Source organism: Cygnus olor, chromosome 5, assembly GCF_009769625.2.
Source record: "Cygnus olor isolate bCygOlo1 chromosome 5, bCygOlo1.pri.v2, whole genome shotgun sequence".
Taxonomy (NCBI): Eukaryota; Metazoa; Chordata; class Aves; order Anseriformes; family Anatidae; genus Cygnus; species Cygnus olor.
In genome coordinates, this window is record NC_049173.1 from 17,588,407 (window position 1) to 17,614,139 (window position 25,733).

General features: G+C 34.8%; 1 protein-coding gene across 4 annotated transcripts in view; it reads left to right on the plus strand.

Annotated features, from left to right (window-relative positions):
• Positions 1–25,733, plus strand: part of TTC7B (tetratricopeptide repeat domain 7B) — a 138,627-nt gene that overhangs the window by 85,467 nt on the left and 27,427 nt on the right. For 3 of the 4 annotated variants that reach the window (XM_040558699.1, XM_040558701.1, XM_040558703.1), the window contains 5 exons: positions 2,074–2,190; positions 6,259–6,356; positions 11,792–11,842; positions 17,594–17,734; positions 24,115–24,317. In XM_040558699.1, the coding sequence (XP_040414633.1) occupies positions 2,074–2,190; positions 6,259–6,356; positions 11,792–11,842; positions 17,594–17,734; positions 24,115–24,317 (610 nt within the window). The remainder of the gene's footprint in view (positions 1–2,073; positions 2,191–6,258; positions 6,357–11,791; positions 11,843–17,593; positions 17,735–24,114; positions 24,318–25,733) is intronic. The other variant, XM_040558700.1, reaches the window with a different exon arrangement.

Below are 25,733 nucleotides of genomic sequence, written 5' to 3' on the forward strand. Positions count from 1 at the left end.
TTGGTGCTAATGAACTTAAATGCCATGCCTTTTGTAAAATGCTTTAAAATCACTAGATAAAACAAACAATCAGAAAACCCTTCTATAGGCTCTTCTATAGGGCTCCCTTGTTTCTGCATAAAGAGAAACAGGGAATGGATTGTATGAAGTAGATTTCTCTTATTTTGGGGTTTAGGTTTCGATTCCTAGGTCTTGCTATTGTTTGGTTGGATTAATGGGAGAGGGGATGTTAAAGGTAGAATAGATGTGGTAGTGTGAGTGGGGGAGGATATTACTTGTCTTTTTTTCTTCTCTATTGAGTAAAATGGTAGACAGATGTGGAAATTTTTTCTTCCAGTGACACAGTTATGGTTAAACTAATGTCTACAGAGGAGCACACTCAAATGGAATATGACTTTAAATAACCTGTATAGTTTCCCATATACTTAAATCCAGTTTACTAATAAGAACAAACCTATACTAATATGACTGATTACTCTGTTCTACATTCCTAGAAAATATCTGGTGATGCTCCATATGGCATTATTTACCTTGCTTATCCGCAGGTGCTCGTTCTCTTAAACTAATTTAGTGACCTGCATTTTATTTCTTTTTCAATCCCACCAACACACACGTTGTAGAATTAAGATAGCATGATTCTTTTTCAGATTTATGTGCTGTGTAGCTTCTGCAAAAGATGTTCAGTGCAACACTATAGCTTTAGCAACTGTAGCTTGCTGAGGCACTTGCTGTCACTTTTTATTCTTGAGAAAACCCTCTGGCAGTTTGCAGTTACTATTAGCAGCCTCAAAGTTTGTATTTGGGATAAGAAAGTTCTGAGCTTTCACACATGCCCACCCTCTACACCCTTCTCAGTCTTCCCACACAGACCATATGACCAATCGTATAAATTTTTCACTTAGGATAATTAAGGTTGTACTGGAATAAAATGCCAAAGTACACCTGGGTTTAAAAATGGAAAGTAGGCTAACAATTTTATTTGTATCCTCTCCTCCTGCTTTGTGCTCTTTAATCTTGCAACTTACTAAAAATTACTTTTAAATTAGTGTTTTTCTAGTGTATTATCTGTTTACAGATGTTCTGACTTCTTTAAATATGCATACCAATGTTGCTCCTTTGTTGTTCTGTTGCATTTATATTCTTTAATTGTCCAGGAAGGTGTGTGTCTAAGTTAATCTCCGTGGAGAGCTTTCTACTGATACATTAGTATATGGCATGTAAAAGGAATACAGAGTCATCACCTTCTGAGGTTATGTACTTTGTGTTGCTGCCATTAGAAATATCAGCTTTGAAATCAGAATTAATTTATAGTGGCTTCCAGAAAACGTGTTTGCTCCCATGAGGAAGACTGTTGTGTACATGATGAATGATGTGCTTTCTTCAGGTTATCACTTTGAAATGTTCAAAATGTTCAAAATTCAAGTTAAATGTCAATTTCAGTGCCTGTTGATAGCACCATAAAGTAGCACAGAGTTGCATTTTCTTCTTAACCTTACTAATGCTGATGACCTCCCATATATCTATCTGATCTAGTGGTAGCTTTTTCAATATAGTCTCTTCTTTTTCCTGTAATAGAATTTGATGGTAAAGAAGTTTATATTACAGGCAAGTAGCATGTATCAATACTGACTTGTTTTCTTTCTAAGTTAAGATTAGATAACTATCATGTGAGCCAATTTACGGAAAACACTTTCCTTTCTCATTAAAGTGGCAAAGAGTTTCCTTAATGAAGATATCATACAAACAACATGCAAAATACTGTTTGTAATGGTTCTGCTAATTTCATTGAACTATTTTGTCTCGTTTAACTGTAATAAATAAATAAATTCCTGTAAACCATTGTTTCTATCTAGTGGAAAAGGCCACTTTGTGAAAAGTGCTATTGTTTTGATGATAACACTAGGTATTTGACTTTATTGTAATTACTTCATGAAACAAATATTTAAATTAACACTATCTTTGAAGTTGTGTTATTTCTCCAGTTTGGCCTGATATTGGGTATCTTTAAAAAAAAAAAAAAGTTTCAATTGAATCAGAATCTCTTTTCTTTTTCTTAATTTCCCTTTTCACCAGATTACTGTTTACAAAAGTCAAATTGGAATCCTTGTGTAGAGGCCCAGATGAAGCACTCCTTACTTGTAAACACATGCTACAGATCTGGAAGTCCTGCTATAATCTCACTAACCCAAGGTAAGATGCTGTAGAATTCTGGAGTGTGAAATTCGTGAATACCTTGCTCAGTAGCATTCAAGGTCAATATTAGTCCTGGTTTTACTTGGTCTGGTATTTTAAATGAACAAACTGATCCTCCAGAAATCTGAGGAACTGGAACTGCGAAGATACCATTTGATGGATAAGGAGGAACCACTTAGAGTTCTGTGAAGTAAGGTGCATCAAAGCTAATAAACTGGTGAGAACTGATGGCAGATGTTGTGTAACTCTGCCATTGTCCTTGATGTGGCTCAATGTACTGGTATTGTTTTGGTTTTCCTCCTGATCTGGGTTATAGAATCTTTTGTATCTTTTTGTTTAGTGGAGACATTGCTGTAGTAGTAATTTAGTTCAAGGACTTTTGCTGAATAGAGTGAAAGACGGCTAGACGTTAATTAAGACTACAGAAATAGTGGAGATCACATGGATAAATATGACATGCTTGGAAAATCAACATGCCTTTTTTTTAAAGGAAGGTCTGAAACTATTTAGGTTATGAAGCTAGTTAGGTTCTTCAAAGGACTTAGCAGGTATTTGGATAAGTTGAGTCCTCTTTGGGTTTCCAAAAGACACACACATTTTCCTTTGCCACATATGTTTGGATCACCTGTGAAATAAACAGGAAAGCTGCTAATTTAGCTTTTCATATGTCCATGCTGGTACCTGTACAACATGTTTATCAAATACCTGTAGAATTACTGAGTACAAGCAGAATTTCCTGCTATCTTGTTGTTTGAAGGGTTGGTAGTTTCTGGAAAGGAGGTGGTGCAGAAGAGATCTGTACCAGATGGTATCGGATATAGGAGTGTGATGAACATTATCTGTCTAGTTTTTGGTCTCGTTTTGTTTGATCTTAGTTATGTAATAACATGCATCTCTAAGAAGATTGGGAGAGTTGGAAACTTAGGGCCAGAAAGGGAAAATTAATCCTCTCATTGGGAAGCTAATAAGCAGTTTAGAGCAGAAAAGTTTGGAGGAAGAGCCTGGGAGGTCCCCATCTGAGTCAATCATAGCTCTGTCATAGTGGCTCTGGTGCTGCAGTATGGCAGGACTTGGACATGACAGGGAGCAAGTAAAGTACATGAGCAACAGGAAAGCTTTGAGCTGACTTTTTTTTTTTTTTTTTTTTCCAATTCCAAGTCACAGAAGCTAGCAGCAAGGACCTGGGAAAGAATTTATCTTCTACTGGGTGGGATTTTTTTTATTTTTATTTTTTTCTGCAGTTGGTTGGGTTTGGGGGAAAGGAACTAGGGAGGGATGTGGAGTGGGGTTAATAACTCTTTATCGGAAGGCTCTGCTGTGCAGAATAGTTAAAATTTCTACGTAAGCTTAATTTCAGTGTGGGTTTGTGTGTACTACACACAACTTTTCACCTTCCATCTTACACATAACAGGGCTCATCATGGCTTGTCATTACTTTGTTGTTGTGCTAAGAGCTACTGTGACATGTTAAGGACACATTAGGCAATGCTTCCTTCAGACATCAGTAGTGATTACAGAAGCTGACACAGCAAAGAGTAAGATTTTCACAGCAGCGTTTGCTAATGATCATGTCTCCATTTTTCTTTGAGAACATCTAAGTGAAAAAATTAACAAGGACTACTTTATATCTGATACGATTTTTACTGCTTTTTTTATCTTGACTCTTAAAGCTTTTCTTGAAGTTCTGGTTTATGATGACAGAAATTAAAATAAAATTGGGGATGGAATGGAAAGAACCATGAATAAGCGCCATGATGGAAGGAGATAGGTTTCATGAATCACACATTGAGTTATACCAAACCATGCAGATACCAAACTGTAGCTTTTCTTTGGATGGTCCATGTGAAATGTAAGGGCTGAATATTTTCACTTTGTATCATCGTAATCAAAATCTGTCTGACTGGCATAACAATTATCACTCTAACCTGAAATGTGACTGGGAAGTTCTGTTCGTACAATTGCACTCAAGATGTAATGAAGAATAATAATGAAGGATTGTTGTGAGTACTCAGATTTTCCAAACTCTATAATTTTAACACACACTTTTTGTTGAAAAGCACCGTTTGACAATAAGTTTTGCACTGAAAACAATTGAGGAATTTTCTCGTCATTCTTTAGGGCAATAAAAAAAAAAGGTTTTTAATCATTTGAAACTTTTTTAGAACGTTGATTTTCAAAGATGTGGATACCCTTCATGCTTATTTGAAACATGTTTTTCTATTCCGATTTAGACTCAAAACTAATTTTGATGCATCATTTTCCCAATGAGATAAGAATTCACTTTTCAGATAAGCTGTTTGATAAATATTTTTTCTTCAAGTTAATCAAATTTTGTGAAGTAAACTTGGTTTGTGTTCTCAATAATCTTTTACTAATGAAATTAAATTATGAATAGCTAGATACACCACCAAATGTAAGTGTTAAATGCAACACTTTGTCTTACCTTTGTTCACCTGATTAAAAAAAAATTTTGTCTTTAGTCAGCTTTTTCTCTTTAATTGTTTAATTTTAAAACAAAAAAAATATTCTGAGATGCAAGGCTTTGGAAGGTCTATGGAGTGATTACATCAACCATGTTACTATTCAGCTTGCTTCTGTATGTTAGAAAATAGTTCAATTCTTTTCCAGTTCTTAGTTTGCATTAGCAAAACAGAGCAAACCAAGATACCAGTGATGTGCTTAAAAGATACTTATGTTAAGCCTGGCTCTCCTTGTCAGCAACATTTGGCATGTCATTGCTTGTAGATTGAGGAAGTAATTAATACAGAAAATATGCACCAACTGATGTAACAAGTATAGCTGATAGTGTGTGTCTCAGAAAGTCCCCTTCTGTTTCCTGTGGATTTCTATAATGGCATCGTTTTGTAAGGAAATTGGTCTTGCAATAATTTTATGGTAATGCAAAGTTATATTTATATCATTTTAGTAACAGCTGTACAAACAGAGGAAGTTGTTTCACTGGTTTTTGAAGTGCAACTATTAAGAGTTGCTGAAAGGCTTCTTGCCGTTCTCTGGGTTCAAATTTGGAAGGAGGTGATTTGAAAATTAGGGCAACTGTAAAGATTTATTAAATTCCAGTCTTGCAGGTTAGATTAAAGTCTTTCAGACTTTATTTTAAGCTAGGAATTTTGTATATTTTTTTTCTCTGTGGTGGAATATGAGAATCAAACTAAGGTTTTCACTTTGCTAAGTTGGGCTAACAACCTAATTGGTTTAAACTTGAAACGTTGGTGAATTATTTTTATGTATTTTTTTTTTAAGTATTTATTGATAGTGAATAGTACCAGTTTTATAGTCCTAAAAATGAAGTTACTGTATTAACCATTAATTTTTCAGTCCCTTTTCTTCTGTTGAATCTTTAACCATAGCTCTAGGACCAATTAGTTTTCCAGCAAGCATATCATCAAGAAGCCCGAGTGGCAGAAAGTGAGTTACAACTACAGTGGGAATTAAGTGCATTTGTCCCCATGAGAGATCAGGGAAAACCCCTGCAAAGTGCTTAGGCACCTGATCTATTCTAAGTGTTCAAAATGTTCCTACTGCATTATTAGGATCAAATTTGGCATTAGACTGTTAATGTGATTATTAAAAAAAAACAAAAAAACACAACAAACAAAAAAAATACACCACCCAAAACTCTAGAGATAAAATTGCTGTCTTTTTATGTGGAATGTTTTTATAATATCTTTACATAAAATTAGATGTCTTGAGTTCAGTGTTGCTCTTTAGTATTGGAAAAATGTGGATTTTCAAACTCACATCTGCCATCTCAGGTAACTGCAAGAGTTATAAATCTAATTAAAAGTTTGTATACGCGTCTTGGTTATATTAATTATGAAAACAGAGTTGCTGAAGTAAATATGGATTTAGGTTTGCTCAGCTTAATTTTGTTTTAGTACAGCTGGCTTAATGTACTGTGAGTGGTTAGCAATGCTTGGTACTAAATTTGTTCATAGCAAGAACCTTTATAGCAAGAACCTTTGTGGGAGGAGGGCAGCATGCAACTTGTATCTCAGTATATAATTTTATATCTTAATAGCTTACAATTTCTATACTTCATTACAGTGATTCTGGACGTGGGAGCAGCCTGTTAGACAGAGCTATTGCTGATAGACGACAGCTTAATACAATTACATTACCAGATTTCAGTGATCCTGAAACAGGTAAGAACGGAATTTGAACAATAAAATTAGTAAAATGGAGTTCCAATAGCTAGATTTTTTTATTAGTTAATTGTTTTATTTTGCAGAATTAAATCATATATCCTGAGAATGTTTTCTTTGTCATATGGAGTGGAAATAGCGATTTTGCAATATAAGATTCCTTTATTTATTTATTTATTTATGAAGCACTTGCAGACTATATTCTGTAAATTAAAATATCTGTGGTCTGAATCTTGCTGAGCTTGGCAGTATAGCTTGGTTCTTATGTAAAGGCTAAAAATTACTATGCGTTACTAGTCTATTTTCCAAAGTGCTATGCTTTTCTGTCCTTTAAGTGTTTGCACGTATTTTGTTTTTAAAAAGTATCAGAAAAAATTAAGAAAACTATAATCTCAGAAATGCTCAAGAAATCGTTACTAATTAAATTCGTCAAGATCTCTAAAACATATATTAAAATAGAATTGAATACGTGGGCTGGATTACTATAGACATAGCTTTGAGATTATAAGGAAAATCTATTTATTACAAATCATATATACTGCAAAAATTGTGCTGCACAGGTGTGCTACATAAAAGGTAAGGCATCACTAAATATTTACAATATGTGATTTGTACATGTTAATATATTCTATTATCACAATACAAATTGATATGCCTTAAAGTCATATAGAAAAAAGCAGGTGAGCCATGGGTTCTCTGGAAAACACAGAAAGAATTATTGTGATAACAGTAGTTCCAAAAGCCTTTTGGAATGTGTTATCTGCATTCTATATATTGACTTTTTTTTTTTTTTCTTTCCTGGGTTTTATCTCAAAACTGTAGCATGCTTTTCCTGACACCCTTCAGATGTCTATTTCTGTTTAATCACATTTGGATAGGAAAAGCTTATGGGGAAGCTTGTCAGCCTATGAATTAGACTACACTGACCCATAAACTAAGATACATGGAAAAGTATAATATATCTTTGTTTACATCAGAATTGTACAGTAGAGAAAAATCCATTTTAGTTACTTAATTTCTGAAAGTTGAAATTGAAGCTAGTGTTCATTCAATTTTGAAATCATATAAGAAGAAAGAGTTCTGTGCTTGGTATCGTGGCAAACAGTTTTGATTACAAAGTTCAGGTCACCTGATTTAAAAGAATTGCAATATGATGTGGGCTGAAATATGGCATAGTTCAGCCTGCTTTGCCCCTATAGTAGAATTTTGAGTTCTTGTGCTCTTGTATTTACAATGTGTAAGATAACACAAAATATTGTAGTAGTCCTTTGTTCTAGTCTAGCTCACTGTTTCATTTGAAGGAGATATCTATATGAAACCTTCAAAATCTAGTTAAATTATTTTTATGCCTTCCAAAAGAGGCGTGTGGGGAGAGTGTTATGGGGCGTGTTGTTTTTTTGTTTGTATGTTTTCCATGGGGACAAAGTTCTTGATCTACTCCTTCAGGGTGTCCTATTTTATATCTGCCATGCTTCAAAGCATAATGAATTGGTGCTTTTTAAAGACTGCGTATTTCTCAAAGCTTTTAAGTAAAGATGAACCTTCATCCAAAACAGTGAGCTCTTCAAGAACTCACCCCAGATTCAAGTCCTGTAGCCAATATCTCACTTGGAAAACAGGATCTTTACAAACAGTCTGTTTTTTTTTTTTTTTTTTTTTTTGTAGAAGATCCTGTTTGTCTTTGTTTCCTGAATCTTACCTGTGTTGTTATAGCTCATCTCTATTGTCAAAGAGGATGAGATGGGAAATTAAAAGTATGGGGTCCTTTTTCATTTATTTTTCTTATAAAAATTATATAGGGTAGGTTGGAGAGGGTCTCTTTTGTTGTTTTGTTCTTGTTTGTTTGTTTTTGTGGTTTTAATTTTTAATTTTAGTAGAAGAAACCTTCTTGCAGTACAAATACTTGAATTCTGGTAAGGACTGGGGATTTGTTACCTACTGTATCTGTACAGTAGTGTAAATGTAAAAACCCTATATCAAAGTTTTGTCCAAAATTCTTCTTCCAGAAGAGTATATAAAAATACTGCAGAAATTAAAAGGTTATGTTACTGCAAGAACAGAAGTCAAGCTAGGCATAGTGTTTGAGTGAGAAAACTCTAGGTAGACTGTCAAAAAAAAAAAAGTGTGCAAAAATGATAGAACTAATAGATGGTCAAGTTGTTAGACCTTTATTGGCTGAGAGAGCTCATTCTGAGGTTCTGTTTATCCTCAGTCTTAAGAAATCCAAAACAAATTTGGCATTTACAGTATTTTAATGAGGATATAAGAAAAAAAGTATTGGGGAAAATCCTCTTAGGACAGAAATGTTTGCTACCCTTTAGACAGTATAATGCTACCATATGTATGCACTTACGTATGTGTATACACATGCACACATGAAAACGTTCCACTACCTGAATTGCTTGCCTCCTGTGGAAGTGATGAACAACTTTTTGCTGTTTACTCTCTGTTTGATCAATCTGAGTAACAAGAAATGATAGCTAAAATTAAATCTGAAGTCTTATGTACTTGCAAAAAAAAATTAAAGGATTCTAAAATTCAAATAACAGTGATGGGTGTAAATTATATATATTACAAAAATATATTTATTTAGGTATATCAATTTAGCAAAAGTTGAAATTAAAATAAAAAGATCTTAAAAAAAAAAGCCACAGTGTTTATATATAGCTTTTTCCAATCCAATAAAACTAATCAGAAATGATTAAATGATGGAAGCTTAAATTTTTGTAATCTTTGGAGTATAAAAAGTATGTATTCTGGAATTACCAGTCTAGCCTTGTAAGAAATCCAATGTCCCAGTCAAGAACTGTGGCAAATCTACTCTGAGCTTGCCTTCGATTTCAGCTGGTTTGCCATGAGTGGCATGTACCCATATTTATATGTATTGCTGAATATGGAGGGGGGGGAAAAAAAAGCTTTTATGAAACATTCACTGAAGTAGAATCTCACAGGGAGACAGACTCATTTCTTTTTCAAAGTTAGATACGCATATGCAAATCACTTGAGGCTTCAGTTAACTATTTTGGTTAAGGTAAGTTGCACTCAATCTTTTTAAAATCAGATTATTCAATCTATTGTGTAGTGGTTTCAGTCCACTTAGTTTGTCATAGGAAGTAATATTGGTAGCTGAGTTTTAAAATTTGGTCTTTATTTCCTCCTAAATATATTTTACAAACTCATACATTAGAACACAGGGAAAAGTTAATCTTTAATTTGTTTTTGAAACTAGTTTATTACAGAAGAGGAGTACATATGAATGCAGCATATTTTTTTACACTGCTTTCGGAAGAAGTGCTATTTATTTTATGTGGAAGCCATTTCCATCTTACTGAATGGGGAAATAAACACTTTGCATTTTTTGGCATCCGTGACTCCATTAAACCCTGTTCTTGGATCTTTTCCTTTCCCACCCCCCCCCACACCCTTATCATTCTCTTTCTTTCACTTTTTAGCCTCTGATACTTCCTCATCTTCTCTCTCAAGAACAGAGTCTCCTCTCCAAGTGTTTGTATCTTCTCATCTTCCTCATCCTCATCCTAAATCAGATACCTTTGTCTGGCCCCATGCAGCCTCTCCATACTGTGACCAAGTTCCTGAGCCCTGTTCACCTTCTCGCTGTAAATTGGTTTTCTCTTCCTGATGAGCGTGTTTGTACTGTATTTTTCTGATAATCTTCATAACTGATAAACCGTGTTTAAAACAATTTAAGCTTCAACGGAGTGTCCGTGAAATCTGGCCTTTCAAATGTATTTCATTAAATTCTGAATGGGTTTTAAGAGTTTGTTCAGGATAGACTGTTTTATTGATCCCCAAAGATGTAAAGTTACAGACAGATTTAATATTCTGTACTCATGACTGTTACAGAAAATGATAGGTGTTTTTTAAAAGAGGCTATTGTCCTCTACTGCACTGTTGCGTTTATGGCTGTAATTATTTCCATTGCTGGCATGTTTTGCCTAACAAGACTGTCCTTTCCACAGGATTTCCTTCGTATCTTAGTTTTTAATGATGTAATTTTAGTGTCTAGATCCTTGATTTGAAAGCCTTTTTAGCTAATTGCATACAAAACATTACCTGAAACTTCGTATGAGGGAAAAATCACATTAAATATCAATGTATTCTTTAATATGGCAGGTAGGATGTATTGAAATGATTCAGAAGCGGTAGAGAAAATCAGCATTTTGCTATTCCAGATCAGGAGTCATTCTGTTCATTGAAATGATGCCAGTTTAAACGTGCTGTAAAATCAATTTCCATGTTTGAATGCAAACTACATAGTAATGCTGCCAGAATAGTTCAGGTGGCAGGGTAAAATCAAGTTAGTTTTCCAGATACTTCTTTTAAACTCTTTTTTATTTGTTGAATTGTCCTTCATTCATAGACTTGTGCATAGCACTGTATTTATTACTGCATTTACTATAATCCAGTCTTAGGAAATTTGCTGATGACACTAGGCTTTAACTGGCATTGTGTCAAAGATACTAATTCCTAACGAAATCTAGAGAATAAGTCTTTGAGTATTAGCAAAATTCACTCATTAAAGTAGCTTAGATAAGATGGAAGTTTTGAAAACACTAGCTCATATATAAGCCTACAACCGGAAATTCTGGAGAGCACTTCCTTTAGACTTCAGGAAATGTGTCCTACAGAAGTTTAACTAGCTGAAACCTGACTTTCTTCTTGAAGCATTTGAATAGCTAATTAATTGCTATTACCCCTTTGAGTGTTGAGTTGATCTTGCTCAGGCCTACTCTAGAAAGTGTACACACCAGCTAGCATTAAATTGCTTGTTCTTTGCAGGGCTACAAGAGAATAAGACCTCGTTCAAGAATGAAGGCACATGGAAAGAATGTAGAAGTCCAAGCACAGATTCCATTATGTAAAGCCCAGGTCTTCCATTTCAGATAAAAGTTACTGTATCCTCAGGGAAAGCAGCTTCCAACATACACATGAGCAGCAGTGGAACCATGGAAAAAAAAAAAAAAAAAAAAACACCCACACAGATACTGAAGTCCTTTGTACAGTGTAAATAATTTATGAAAGTCAAAGCTCTCTATCTTTGAGTAAGTAGAAGTTTGCCTAGATGCTTATAGTTTTCTGGTATAGTTAATAGGGCTGAAAATCTCGTGTTTCCTATCTTAGTTCTTTCTTTTTTTCCGGTGAAAGAACAAAAGACTTTTTGACTTTATTTGACTTGACTTACAATTTCTGTTGAACAGGAGCATGATCTTAGAGGCGTAGCAAAGGCTTTATGAAAATATCTATTGTAAACAGTGATCTCCTTATTTAAAATTTTTATCATTTGGAACCCTCTAAACCTGATTTATGGTTTGAAGATTATCAGAAATCCTCTGGCTTTCTTGGAGTTCTTGTTTATTTATCTATTTTTCTCTTTCTTAGTTTGGATTTTAATTTGTGGTTTGATTTGTTCAAAGGCAATCCATCAGATGCTTACTTTCATGGTTTTTACTCCCCCTTTTCAGTTTGTAAGTAGTATTCACTGTGCAGTTCCATTAATTTCCTAAGGACTTAAATCACCTTTTCCTTTACCACAAAACATACATGTTTTGTCCATCAGTAGTAGAAGTTTGATAGTGTGTAAAGCAAGGCTGATGCTCTTTGCCCATTCACCCTAAGGTCTGTAATCTTACAAGATCTGAATGCACTCAGCTAACACTTGCATTCAATAATTAAAGAGGCAGTATTCATTTCTAGAGGACTGCAAATAAAGATGTATTAGGAAGGTCTTGTAAAACATAATGGCCAGCTGCCAGTATGTTGTATTATAGGAGATTTTATGCCACTGCTGTTCCTAAGGAGTACGTTGGTCTAGAAGGTAACGTTGCAACTTCTGTCATGAGTCACAATAAACTACTACTTTCACTTGTGGTACAAATTTTACATGTAGAATAAATCTCTTAAGAGTACACTTTAAAATAATGAAATGATGCCAACAAGCTGAATAAAAGAGAATGAAAAATATAGATCAATAAAACTAATTGCTGCTTTAACCAGGATTCAAAACAACATTCTTTCTCTCTAACCAGTTACATTATAAACTTGTGCATTTGGCCTTGAATAGCAAATTTGGATTTGTTTTTCATTGAAAAGTAAGAAGAGATATAAAACAGCATGTTTGATGGTGACTAAGCACAGAAAATGTTTTTCAGAAAGTGTAGAGAATACTCTAAATGATGTTGGCTATACATGACTACTAAAATCTCCATGCATAACAGTACCAAAAGATAAGGTATCTTTCTAATTCTAAATGAAAGGTGTCTCAAACACCTAATAAATTTGATACAAAATAATGTTAATTTTGATGAAATCTGCCAATCTATCATATCAAACGTATCATTTCAGTGATGCATTAGTCCTGCAGAAGGTACTGCCTCTTTCTATCACGTGTTTGCCTTTTTTTTTTTTTTTTTTTAGCACAGTTCTCTGTATGTTGCACCACTAATGTTCTTACTGGCAGCTTTGTGTGAACGTAATGTTGAAAGTCATGGGTTGTTTTTTTTCCTCTTCACTCCTGCATGAGCATTGCTTTTAAAGCATTTTTTATTTACGTAAATTATGAAACTGTTTTATAATACACTCTTTTTATGGTATAAAAAGAAATCCTTTTATAGTGTTTTTTGTCAGTTGATATGAACCTCTTTCATGAAGGATGTCAGTCCATTTTTTTTAACCCATTTTCAGAAGGAAAATTTGATGCAAATTGATTTTTATTTTTCTCCAAGTGCTGATAAGAGTCCATGTCGCAGTTAGTCCCTGCCCCTAAGGCAACATTGTTAAGAATTTATTGGGGAATGACCAAGGAAAGGACTGAAAAAGTTGTAATGTGCCCTCTATTTACGTGGGGTGACTTATGGTTGCTATTTAAAAGATTGATTTCATGCAGACTTTCTTGTAATATTTATCTTAAGAAAAACCTGAAATTGAACACTTTGTTGTTCACAGAAGTTGAACTGTAGGTATGACTTAGAAAGTAAAGGTTTCTATGTGAGACTACTTCACTTCCTGGTTAAATTGTATTTATATAAGCCTGTTGGTAGTTCTTCTGTTTAGATTATTGAATTGAAGCATTGACATAACCATAGGTTGTTCCAGATACTATGTTACTATGATGAGTAAAAAGTGTAAATTCTGGACAGATGTTGTTGTAGGAAACTTTTTTGTTTAGAAACATTCTGTTAGGAAAAAATAAGGCATTCTGTCACACTTTGCAGTGTGCAATGCAATTGTAATTCCAAATCATAGTCAATAGATAATTTAAATAAATGTATGCAAGATTTTGCAAAGACAGTCCCTATTTCATAGTCATCCCGCTTGGTATAAACAAGCCTTAAGACAAAACCAAATAAATGAAACTGAGTAGCCAGGATCGATTTTGGTGATCTGTCTACTTTTTCCAGACCTCATCCTTTTCCATCCCAAAAGAAACACTCTTTTTTGCCTTGGTATTCTGAAGGAATTTTTTCTTGATTCTGAAGTGTCACACTATAGTAGCAGGTCTAGAAATTCTCCAGGAAGAGCAAGAATATTTATATAGCATCTGAGGTAAGGTAAAGTTGCAAACAAGGAATTCCTATCGCTCTATTGAGCATTTAAAGGAAAACACATCCAAATGAATTGTAGCAATTGTAGTGAAGATGTGTTTGTGATTGTCTCAGGGCTACTGAACGCAGACTAAAATAAGAAAAATACAGGTAAGAGTGGGAAGAGAGAGCAGGTCTTATGACAAAACCACCAGGGAGCCAGCATATAAATAGTTGGCTGTATAAGGGCTGTGAGGCCTCAAGCAAAATTTAAGATTCACTCTACCCTTACCAACCACTATGCTTTTTAACTACTTATCATTGAAATTAGTATAAATTACACAATTACAATGTGATTATAAAGATCTCAATCTGAGGACCCTGGGCTTAGAACGGGGTTAAGTAGAATGTGGAGAGAGGTCAGAAGAAGCTTTTAGCACACAAGAGACTTCTTTAAATGATCTACTTGTGTACAAAAATAAAGCTTACTCACTGTGTTTTAACTCAAAGTGCCAGAAATAGTCAGGTGGCAGCTAATTGTGTCAAAGATAAAGAAGCATTCAGGAGTTTATGGGTTAGAGCTATCAGTATGAGTGCAGCGTACCTGAAAGATTCCCAAATGAATTCGGTACTGTAAAGAAGACTGTTGCTATTTTATTAATAAATAAATAAATAATAGTAAAGATGCAAAACTGTGATAAAAGATGCAGCGGTAGTGCTGATTAGACATGCAAGGCTCTACTGGAGGTCATCCATTCTCCTTTTGGAAACCCTGTAGTCATGTGTCTGATCACTCGTAACAGCCACTGCAAGAAGGGTTTTTAAAGAAACGAAAGAAAAGGCCCACAAATGTTGGTGCTCTTGTGCTGTTTAACATCCTTAAGTTTTACGTGCTTTTAAATAAGACTGAAGTGTGAAGGATCTCAGTGGCTGGAATTTCCAAACACCTCTGGGAAATGTTACACCAAGTTTCTTTGTATTATGCTTAAAATTTGGTCTTCAAACTTAAACCCAAAGAAACTACTTACTTGGGATGTTGTTTAGAAGCGGACTAAATTTAGGTGATATATTGAATAATCTGCAGTCGGAGTTTCAAAAACAGTTAAGTTACTTGGCTTGTGTTGAATTTTAGATTAAGGTTCATGATGAATTTGCAATACACTTTTATATCAGCTATATTAATGTCATGAAAGATGAGGTAAATATTTTTTAGTAGCTTGGTTGAAATAGAGACACTTGAAGACTAATACTTTGTTGTATATACATGTATTTTTTCTTTGGAGAACTAATTGCTGAAATACCTTAAGGAATACTTTTTTCCCAAGGGAAATATAAGAAATTTTAATCATAGAATGGTTTGGGTTGGAAGGGACCGTAAAGACCCCCTGGGTCCAACCCCCCTGCCATGGGCAGGGACACCTCCCAACAGACCAAGCTGCCCAAAGCCCCATCCAGCCTGGCCTTGAACACCTCCAGGGATGGGGCATCCACAGCTTCTCTGGGCAACCTGTGCCAGTGCCTCACCACCCTCACAGTAAAGAATTTCCTCCTTATCTAAACCTACCCTCTTTTAGTTTAAAGCCATAACCCCTTGTCCTAATAAACCATTTTAATAATAGTATTTTGTGAAATACATCTTCTAGAAATATATATAGTTTAATTAAAACACTATTTTTTATTCTGCCAGAAAGTCCCGGATAGGAGTTGATTACAATAGTAACTCAGTATCCACCCTGTTTTAACTTGAGTGTAGGTGGTAATACTTTCATGGCACTGCTGCTCATAGAAATTTTATCACACTAGTTCTTTATGTATAGAAATTGATGTACAACAAGTTCTAATGATATATTACCACGTACATTTTATGGTTAAGTACTGAAGACATAAAATCTAGCAGCGCAATTTCTGTATGAAATAACTTGCGGCCTAGTTAGCAGCCAGAGTCCATGCTTTAAATTATAGAAAATAGTCCTTTTTTAATTCTAAATTGAATAGGTGCTTTTCAGAAGGAAGGGATTAGTGTGTCAGTGAATTGCACCTTTTCCTTATAATTTCTGCTGGAGAGCTGAGGAGGGTCCTTTGCTGTTATTTGCACTGGAAGTGTAACAAGTGACAGGTCGCAGTGATGTGCATTTACAGGAAGGGAGGTCAGACAAGGTTACTGGTGACTAGAGCTTATTTGCGATACCTTTTGCTTATAGTTTTCTGCAAATATGCTCCACATGCTTCTTGCTTAGACTTCCGTTTTACTTTGGAAGTCTTAAAGATAAGATACACAGAAACCTGAGTGAACGTTCAGCTCTGATACAGGCTGGAGTGTATGCTCTCTCATCAACCAGTAGAGGAAAGCAAACTCCACAGCCAGAGGCTGTTTCAGAACTTCAAGGCAATTCCTTGTTCAAAATTACGTAAGAAACGCTGATGACAATGTCCTGTGCTGCTTTTCCCTTGTTTCTGTCAGTTCAGGGAAACGTGCTGCACGCTTTCAGACAAACTTCCTCTTCCCACTGGTCTGTGTAGTAGGAATTCCTTCTACGTTTCTAATCTGCTGATTTATCTTGTCACACTTAAGAACGCATGTTTCATGTGGGAAACCCCTTCTCATTAGAAATCTTAGAAAACCTGTGATACTGAGAATGAAGGTTTTATTTATTGTTTAACTGTTAATGATGAGCTTGTGGGATATGGTTCAACCTATACAGGATTCAATACTTTCTTCTAAGGTACCTGTCATTGTTGATCATTACAGTATGGAGCTGGGCTTAGGAGACATCTGATCCGATATGGAATATTTTACTTCCAGTATTTATTAATTGGACATGGTCAGAATGAGATTTTGTAATTTGTAATTATAAAACAAGGAGTACATTGAACCTTAGATGACAAAGAGTGTCTATTAAAATATGCATGGTCTTGATTTAAAAAAATAAATCAAGACTAAAGACACTTTGAGTAACCTGAATATGCAAAGTACATTTGTCATTAGGTATTCTCTTGTCATAGAAGCTTTTTCACATCTGGTGGTTTGAAAAAGGTAGTATTTGCTAGTGATATTCTAATCTCACTCATAAGTGCTTTATATGAAGAGAATTATTCAAGGCAACTTTGGGATTCTTCTTCATGCAATAGATTTTTTGCCACAAGGCATTTTAATTCAGCCTTCTTGATTAGCTAAGGTTTACATTCAATGCAGTTTAACTGTGTATTTGTGATGGGATCGTGTTGTATATTTTAGCTCTCTTTTTTTAAAATGCTATTATTAGTCTTAAAATAGTCATCTAATTGCACTCTATGGAAAGACATAGTAATTACTAACATCAAAGTGCATGCAGCAAACTGAAGATTACAGTGTACGACACCATCACAAACCTTTTTTTGGATCATACGTTTGCCATAAGAGATGTCGAGTTTAATAGAGAGTATTCATAGCAGCAACCCAAAAAATGTGCCATGTACAGTTACCAGTGTTCAGTGTAGTTTCAGTATAGTGTCTTTCAGACCAGTATAAAAGTTTCTGTAACAGGAAAAATTAATCTGACATTTTAAAAAAAATCTCCAAAACGGTATGTTTAAATTAAATCTAGAGGAGTTTTAGGTAAAACTTGTTAAGAAAAAGGCTTATGATTAATTGTTTTATGCAGTAAGTATGTCCTTTATTCTTTTTCTGATTAGTATTTTTTTTAATTACTTGTACAGGTTCAGTCCATGCGACATCAATAGCAGCTTCTAGAGTAGAGCAAGCACTGTCTGAAGTTGCTTCATCTCTGCAAAGCAGCGCCCCTAAACAAGGTCCCCTACATCCTTGGATGACTCTAGCTCAAATATGGCTTCATGCAGGTACTGTGAAAGTAAAATATTTCTTGTTCTTTGCCATCCCTTTTATTGCTAGCTTACAGACTTGCAAAAATCTGGTTTAGATTTCAGAAGCTGTTATCACTTATCTGAAGATAAACTCAAAATTTATCATTTTGCTTCATTTTTTAAAAAAATAATCTTGTCTTAATCTAGGAAATGACGATGTGAATTGTCTGCTATTTCATTCTCTAACAGGATTGCATTTTCTTGTCAGAAGATCAAACTTAAATATTATGAAAGCCATTATTCATATTAAGAACATATTGCATACATTCTTAAGAAATATTTACTTTTTTTTTTCCTTCTCTTTAAAATGTTGACAACAAATCTTAATCACCAAATGAATGTAAGCTCTTAATAATGATGTAGAATGTATGATAGCTTGCTTAACAAAGAGTATTGGTGAATTTCTCCCATAACTTTGAGATAGGGGTATGTGTTCAAAATGCACTCTTTTTATGTAAGAATGGGAACACGTTTCTGTGGTGGTCTTCCTGTATTTCTATTACATATAAAATTTGTGTTGTGGAAAAACAATAGCTAAAGCTACTCCTGTTGTTTGGTAATACCCATTTGACTGGTAAAGGTACATGTTCGAAACAGTACTGTACACACAGTATGCATGATTCATTCCTTCTTATTGAAAACTGTTTTTTTGTGAGTGCCCCTTGGAGAAAGGCTGTTTGAAAACCAAAGCAAATTTGTGGTAAAGAAAGAAACATAGTGGGCCCAAAGTCTCATCTCATCAATTTAGTCTCTGAAGTATCTTGAATTTCTTGGTATTTGAAAATTTAGTACCTTGATTCCACTGGGTGGAAGATGATGTTTGTAAGGATTTTCAGTAGTGTTGCTGGAACTAGAAAAGCTTTATCATTGAAAATAATTAACTCTGCATGTGACAGGACAAAATAAAAAAGGTGGTGATGAGCTGTTTAGCTCTCTTCCTCCTAGCTTCATTGATGTGAAAGACCCAGGATCATTTTTCTAAATGTGGAGTGATCTTGAGTGGATTTAGTAATTGTTATGCTGCTTCCAGCCTCAAGCTAAATGCTAAGCCAGTATCACAAGTGGCGGTCCTACAAAATCTTAATCAGAAAATGATGATCCACTGTATTTTTACAGTTGCAAATGTATCCTGTGAAATAGTACTTGCATCGGAAAGGTGTTATTTAGAAATCAATCAGCAATTGTTCTGCTTTGGTCTGCTCTCAGGCTTGAGCGATTTTCAGTGACATATCTATTTTTTCATTATACTCAGCCAGTATTGTATAGACACGATCAATTTGCGTTTATTCTATGTGGTAACCTTGTGTAAAATTTATCCAAGATACATTTCATGTAGTGTATGTGTTACAGAGCTGTCATTTGGAAAGAGCTGTATCTTATTTTCGCAAAGTGTTGGAGTTCAAATTACCAAGGAATTACTGTTACTAGGAAATCCTGGTGTTTGTAATCCACATTCAGAGCTGTATTTCTTAGCATTTTAATTTACCTGTTTTGCATTAACAGTTCTGTTGTGTGAAGGCCATTACAGAGCAATGGCTCTCAGATATTAATTAATGTTTCAGAGGGGGGATAGAAGGATATGGGAAAAAACAATGATAGTGATTGATAACTGATCTCATTTGGGGGCGGGAAGTTTCTTCCACAACAACAGAGGCAGAACGAAGCAAGGCTCACCAAGGCATGGTGCAGTCACCTGCCTTGCAACATGGTATCACTGGCTGTAAATATTTATAAACCATCACGGGTGGCCATCTACAGTAACTCCTAGCATCTGCAATGCTGTAATTTCTCATCTTTCTGTGAGGGCTTATTTTGTCCATGCAAGTGGCTGCTACTGTTTCCTCCACAAACGAGTGGTCTGGACACTCTTCACTGAGTCCTTTGTAGACCACAACTTGCATCCACCTTGGTCTTCCGCTGCTGCAGTCTGCTGCACATTCCACTTTGCTCTCATAACAATTTCTGTGTGAGCATGGTCTGCAGGCCATATTCTTGTCCCACCTGGAGGAAGCACGGGTGGGAATTGGGAGAGGAGTGGGGTGGAGAGCAAACTATAAAATGTTAAAGATTCAGGGGAAGAACATGATGTATAAAGAGTGCCCTGACGCTTTGTGTAATGGGGAGCAATGAAAGAAATACAACATGAGATGAAAGACAGCTGCTCTCAATCTTCAGAGAAAGTACAGCAATGTGAAGCTTACTTCCTCTCCTTTTTTGTATGTTTCTGTTCTTGATGCTTTGGGCAGGTAACTTGTGCTGCATTTAAGTGTTCAGGTATCCTGCTCTAACTGTTCAGCTACCTGTCCTGCTACAGGAAATGCCCTGAGCCTTGAAAAAGTTTTTTTTTTTTTTTTTTTTCCCCTGTAGGAATATTCAGAATTAACATTTACTCTAAGAAACATGATACAAAACAGATATAAAGGTATCTTCATCAATACATATGAGATACTCGCATAAAAAACAGTCATGAAATTACTTAACACGTAACTTGCAGCACATGTTCTTTAAATAAAAATGAAGACTTACCATTGGGAAATTGCTTCCTTTTTGAGACTCATGCCACATTAACAGTTTGACTCCGTGTATGGTTGTGCAGTGTTTTACTACTTAGCGGGGGAAAAAAATGCATATCTTTAATGTGCTTTAAACATTAAAATACAAAAATTGAGAATGTTAGATTATAGACACATGGAAAAGTTATGAGAATAAACTCTAATACATGCTAAATTTAGTGGAATTTATTTACCAAAATTAATACATATCATGTGAGAAGGATAGAAAATATTTTTTCTTTATTAATATACACTGTCATTGCAGGTATCATTAGAGTAAATGAGTGTGGCATTCAGTCTAAAGAATTTGATTTTTCAGACTGTAATTTTAATTTTTTATCTTGTTTATTAATGAACTCTTCCAGCCTTTTATTTCTGGGCATAAAATGTAAAGATGGGAAGTCAGGCTTATTTTAAATACAGAAAATCAACAACAAAAACTCTTTTGTAATTAGTACATCCCCCAGTGCTGCTATTAAAAAACAAATCCATCCCTAAATGATCAGTGGCTGTGACGGTCACTTGACACATACCTCAAAACTGGATTCAGTATTGCTGTGTAGCTTGACTGAAAAGTGGATTGATTTGACAATAAAATACAAGCACAAGCATGGAAGGGTTTGAGCTGGGGCATTCTCTGAGTGGAGACACTGAGAAGTGCACACCAGCCTTGGCACTTGGTTTCTCATCAAAGTGATGCCCCTCTCTGAAATTTTCCAACAGTCATCTGGCATTTGTCAGTGTTCTACAACTACTTTCCATGAATTTGCCATGTTGGAATTGAACTTTTTTTTTCCTGAGTTTGAAGTAATTTATATTTTAATCAAATTTACTTTTGCTCTAAAGCAATACTTTTTTTAAGGCACGTCATTTGCCTTGTATATATCAGATGAAATTATCTCAGAATGAACAGCTCTTCTCCAATATCAGAAATTTCCTGAATTAACCCTTATGCTTACCGTCCAGCCAGAAGTTCCACTTTCTATTAAATCTTTAATAGTTTTCCAAACTTCTCTAGAATTAAGATTTTGTCTAGAAAAACTGCGCTGTATGTAGCATAATTTCAAGTACCTTTTTACAGAAAAGGATTAATTATTTAATTACCTTTTAGGAAGGACCATTAATAACTGTCAAGTTACTCTGCTACAGTTAATAAGCAAAATCTAATATTTATTACAGTGCAAAGCAAGTGTACCTTTATAAATAGCATTGTAACCTCTATTGGCTACTGTTAAAAACCCAAATTGCTACCATACTTGCATCCCCTCAAGGAATACAGAATTTCAACTGCGGTCTGTTAAGTTAGTCAAACTGTGCATATTTTTCAGTCTAGAATTACTGTGGTAGCAGATAAAAATTACTTGAGTAAGTGATTAATTTCTGCATGTTATTTGCTGATTTTTATAGCTTTTAGTTAATACCTTTTACAGACTGATTTAGTAGGTAGGTCTTTGTGTATGCATCATGATATGCTTCTGCTTCCTTATACCTAGCTTACAGTTGAAAGCATGAACCACACGTCTCATAAATGTACTAACCTCTCAGGATGGTGTTGAATAGGTGGTTGTTTGGTTTTTTTTTGCTGTTTTTTTTTTTTTTTTCCTGTCTTCAATCAGTGACAAGCTGGATAAATGATACTTTACCTGACTGTATTTTAAACAACTTTGGAATATCTATTTTAAAATGTTTCAAGTCTGAAGATGCTGGAGAAGAAACAATAAAAGGAGAGCTCAAATGGCTAGCACTAAAATAATATAGTGTATTTTATTCTCTCCAAAATGTTGTTTCTCTCACAGTAATACTGACCATGTAGGTTTCAGAAAAGCACTCAAAAACAAAGTACCTAAAGCTTTCCCAAAATATTTTAGGGGTTAAAGCAAACAAAAACAAAAAGAAAAACAAAAAACTCACCAAACTCTCAGTACAACTCACATTTTCTTCTACATGCCTGGCTCTAAAGCTCTGGCTAAAACTTCCTTCTTTGAGTCTACCAACAGTAGAAAAGTAGAATTACAGAAATACTTAATTTCTTCCAAATTTAGGTTTTGATTTCAAAACTTTATACCTTTACTATCTTCCAGGCTTGCTATTCTTCAGTTATATAGTGCCATCTCTGACTAGGTGAGGTTATTCTGTTGCTGGATCTGCAATTTTATGTGTTAGTTCTTCAGAATGGGTGAGATTTCTCTTTCAAAAACCATTTTATTAGCTTGCTTGCAAAAATATACTGCATTAATGTATATGTCCTCATGAACATACTATTTATGCTAGGTAGAATGTGTTCTGTGAAGTCACTGAGTCATCCAAGCAGCAAAAAAAGAATGCTCTTCTGGTAAAAATGTCTCTTCTCCCATCAGTAGGATCAGGTCTCAAAAGAAAAAAAAAAAAAGAAGGGGGTTATGGGTTATGATTATGAATATTAAATAATACCAAGGTGTATGTAATATATATATACACCAATAATAGCAAGAAATGTAATATAAATTTATCAACTGTAGGTTAAGATTTATGTACTCTGCTGTACTGAATTTGGCTGGTTATGGATACTATCAAGTCCGCTTGATATGGTTATCTCATAAGAAGACTCTTTTAAAGGCACTCAAACATTGATCCCAGTCAGAGTTTAGGTGCAATTCAAAATCCACTGCTCTAGTGTGAGATCCTGATCTCAGAGCCTTTAAAGCGAGGTGGGTGCCCTGTACTCAATAATGAGAGAAGCATGACCTGAAGAGGGGTAGGTTGCTTTGCTCTTCTGATGAAGCATTTTGATTTAAACCTTTATGTTTAAGACTTCTTTTTGTGCAGTGTGATCCAACAGAATGCAATTATACAATTTGAGGCTCAATTTTTCTGGGATCAACACTAAGGTAAAAGAAATTACACCTCAACCCAGAAACAACAGTATCCTTTTTCTTGCATTTGATCTCTTTACTCCTCTCCTCCCCCTCCTTTAGCAAGAGATTATCTTAATTCAGCAGGGTAGTGAAATACGCAGTGTTGAAGAGTGCTGTAAGAGTCGCTTGAAGGCAAATACTTTTTCTATTGTTAGTTGTTAATTACTTACTGAATTAACCTTTTTTTTTTCCTTTCCTATAGTCAATGTGATTTAGACAATTTTCAGGCTACCCAATGCTTTCATGAGAACTGATTATACCTTTTTTTTAAAGCTACAAAATTAAATGTTCTTAGATAGCTTCTGGAGGATGTCTTAGAAAAAAAACAAAACAAAACTTGGAGATATGAACCAAGTTCTGTCAAATCAGAGTGTTGAATAAGCATTTCACATGTTCTGCTAACTTAACTAGGAAACGTTTCTCATCAGCTGCATTGTATTTCTTTAAAAAGGATTTTGCATTGAAATAGGAAACTTTGAACCAGACTTGACATGTAATGATTGGTAATTGGAGGAATTGCTACTTCTTGCTGACTGATGTATAGAAGCAGAAAAGCCTGTAATTAGTTCCATGCTCTTACCTACTGTAAGGATCTCTGCTGCTTTGTGTTGGGCTTGCTGTTCTTAAATAGCACTGGAATACTCGTGTTTAAAAATAAGACAAAAAATCCAAGACTCTGGTTAAAAATAATCAGAGAGTTTAAAAAAAACTATAAAGAGTTTTCTGGTGTTTAAAGCAGCCATTTAAAACAATTTATGCGATAGTTCCTCCTAAGCTGCAAAATTTCTTGAGGAAAATGACCTTTGCCTGGAATGAAACAATATGCACACATAGAAAGCTTGTTAAAATATCTGGTCGTGGTACGATGTTGCAGGAATCATTCATTGGTCTTCACTCTTTCCTTCCACAGCTGAAGTGTACATAGGGATTGGGAAGCCTGCTGAGGCCACAGCGTGTACCCAGGAAGCAGCTAATCTCTTTCCGATGTCACACTATGTTCTCTACATGAGAGGTCAGGTGGCTGAACTTCGTGGAAATATTGATGAAGCCAAACGCTGGTATGAAGAGGCCTTATCTATTAGTCCCACGCATGTGAAAAGCATGCAGAGGCTGGTAAGTCAAAAGTTCATGTTAATAAATTATTTTGTTGCAATTTGTGGTACTGGATTCTGCAATCTTAAAGAACTTGTATGGCTGCTCCATAGCTTATGAGTTTTCGATCTCTTTTGGATCCATTTTCTTATTAGCGAGGTAGATTTAAAAGCAATCTTTTGTGGCTTTTTATTCTCTTCTTTGCCTGTTGGGCATGAAAAGGATCTGGAGGCAATACATATTTCAGTCCTAACAGAGACTTCAGGAAAAGAAGTTATTCGCATCTGCCTAATACTCAGAGCCATTGGGAAATGAAGGTGGATCGTGGCAGGAGAAGAGTTAGATACCATAGTCTAGATGAAAGACCAGTCATTCTAGTAACTAATTCCTGACTAAAAGTGGAATTCTACACATTGATTAACTACATGTTAATACCTATTAATTAATGCTACATGATTTCTTCGATTTTTGGAAGATAGATAATCAGTTTTGCCCTCAAAGAAATGTGTAGCTCTAATAACGAAGGTGCCTTTCCCAGTAAACAAATGTATACATATATTTATATAATTATACACACAGATATATTTTATATATATTGTCCTTACTACACTTGGAAAATTTATCTCTTTCTCAATCTAGTATCCTTTTCTTTAGGATAGAGCAAAGTAGAACAGCAGCAGTCAGCTTCTTCTGCCCAACCTTTTTGTTTAGTAGGATAAGCTGGTTTCTGCCTAGGTGCTTATGAATTATTCAGAGAAATTTCTTGTGCATCCCTGAGGGGAACATGTGAGACAAAAGATCAGACAGGAAGACAGCACAAGAAAAGTTTTTTGTTTCACCTTTTCAGCATTTCAAGATATTTGAGCCTACTGACAAATACTGAAAGGTTAATTTTTCTGAAGAAAGCTGGCAGTCAACCAGCGCAGTTCAGTGAAAATGAAGGCTTATGTTTTTCTGGATTTCTTTTGCTCCTCCTCCCTTTAATAAATAGTCTGTAAACACCCAGTGCTCTTCAGAATAACTGAGAAATTAGTTAATATGAGAGTCCTGAGAGATGAAAAATACTATGTTTCCAGTCTGGATTCCCAGTTTATGACCTTTTCAGTTTGAGATGGCTGCATGGAAAATCTATTGGAAGAAATGGCTGGAGGATGGAGGAAATCTATTAATTTCATTGGATTGGCCAGTCCTTTTTAAGCATTCTCATAATTTAAAATTTTGCTCTTAAGAATCTTTCTCAGTTTCTCTAGAATTTTTTCCATGTTAAGATATTATTTTAAATATATGCTGAGAGATTTATGCTGCTTAAATACAAACATTGGAGATAAACACTATTAAAAATACTAGTCAGTGTAATTTGATAAAGGGAAAAGTACAGGAATTTGTATTCATCTCATCTTTTGACAATTGCAAAAATATTTTGAGAAGGACATTTAC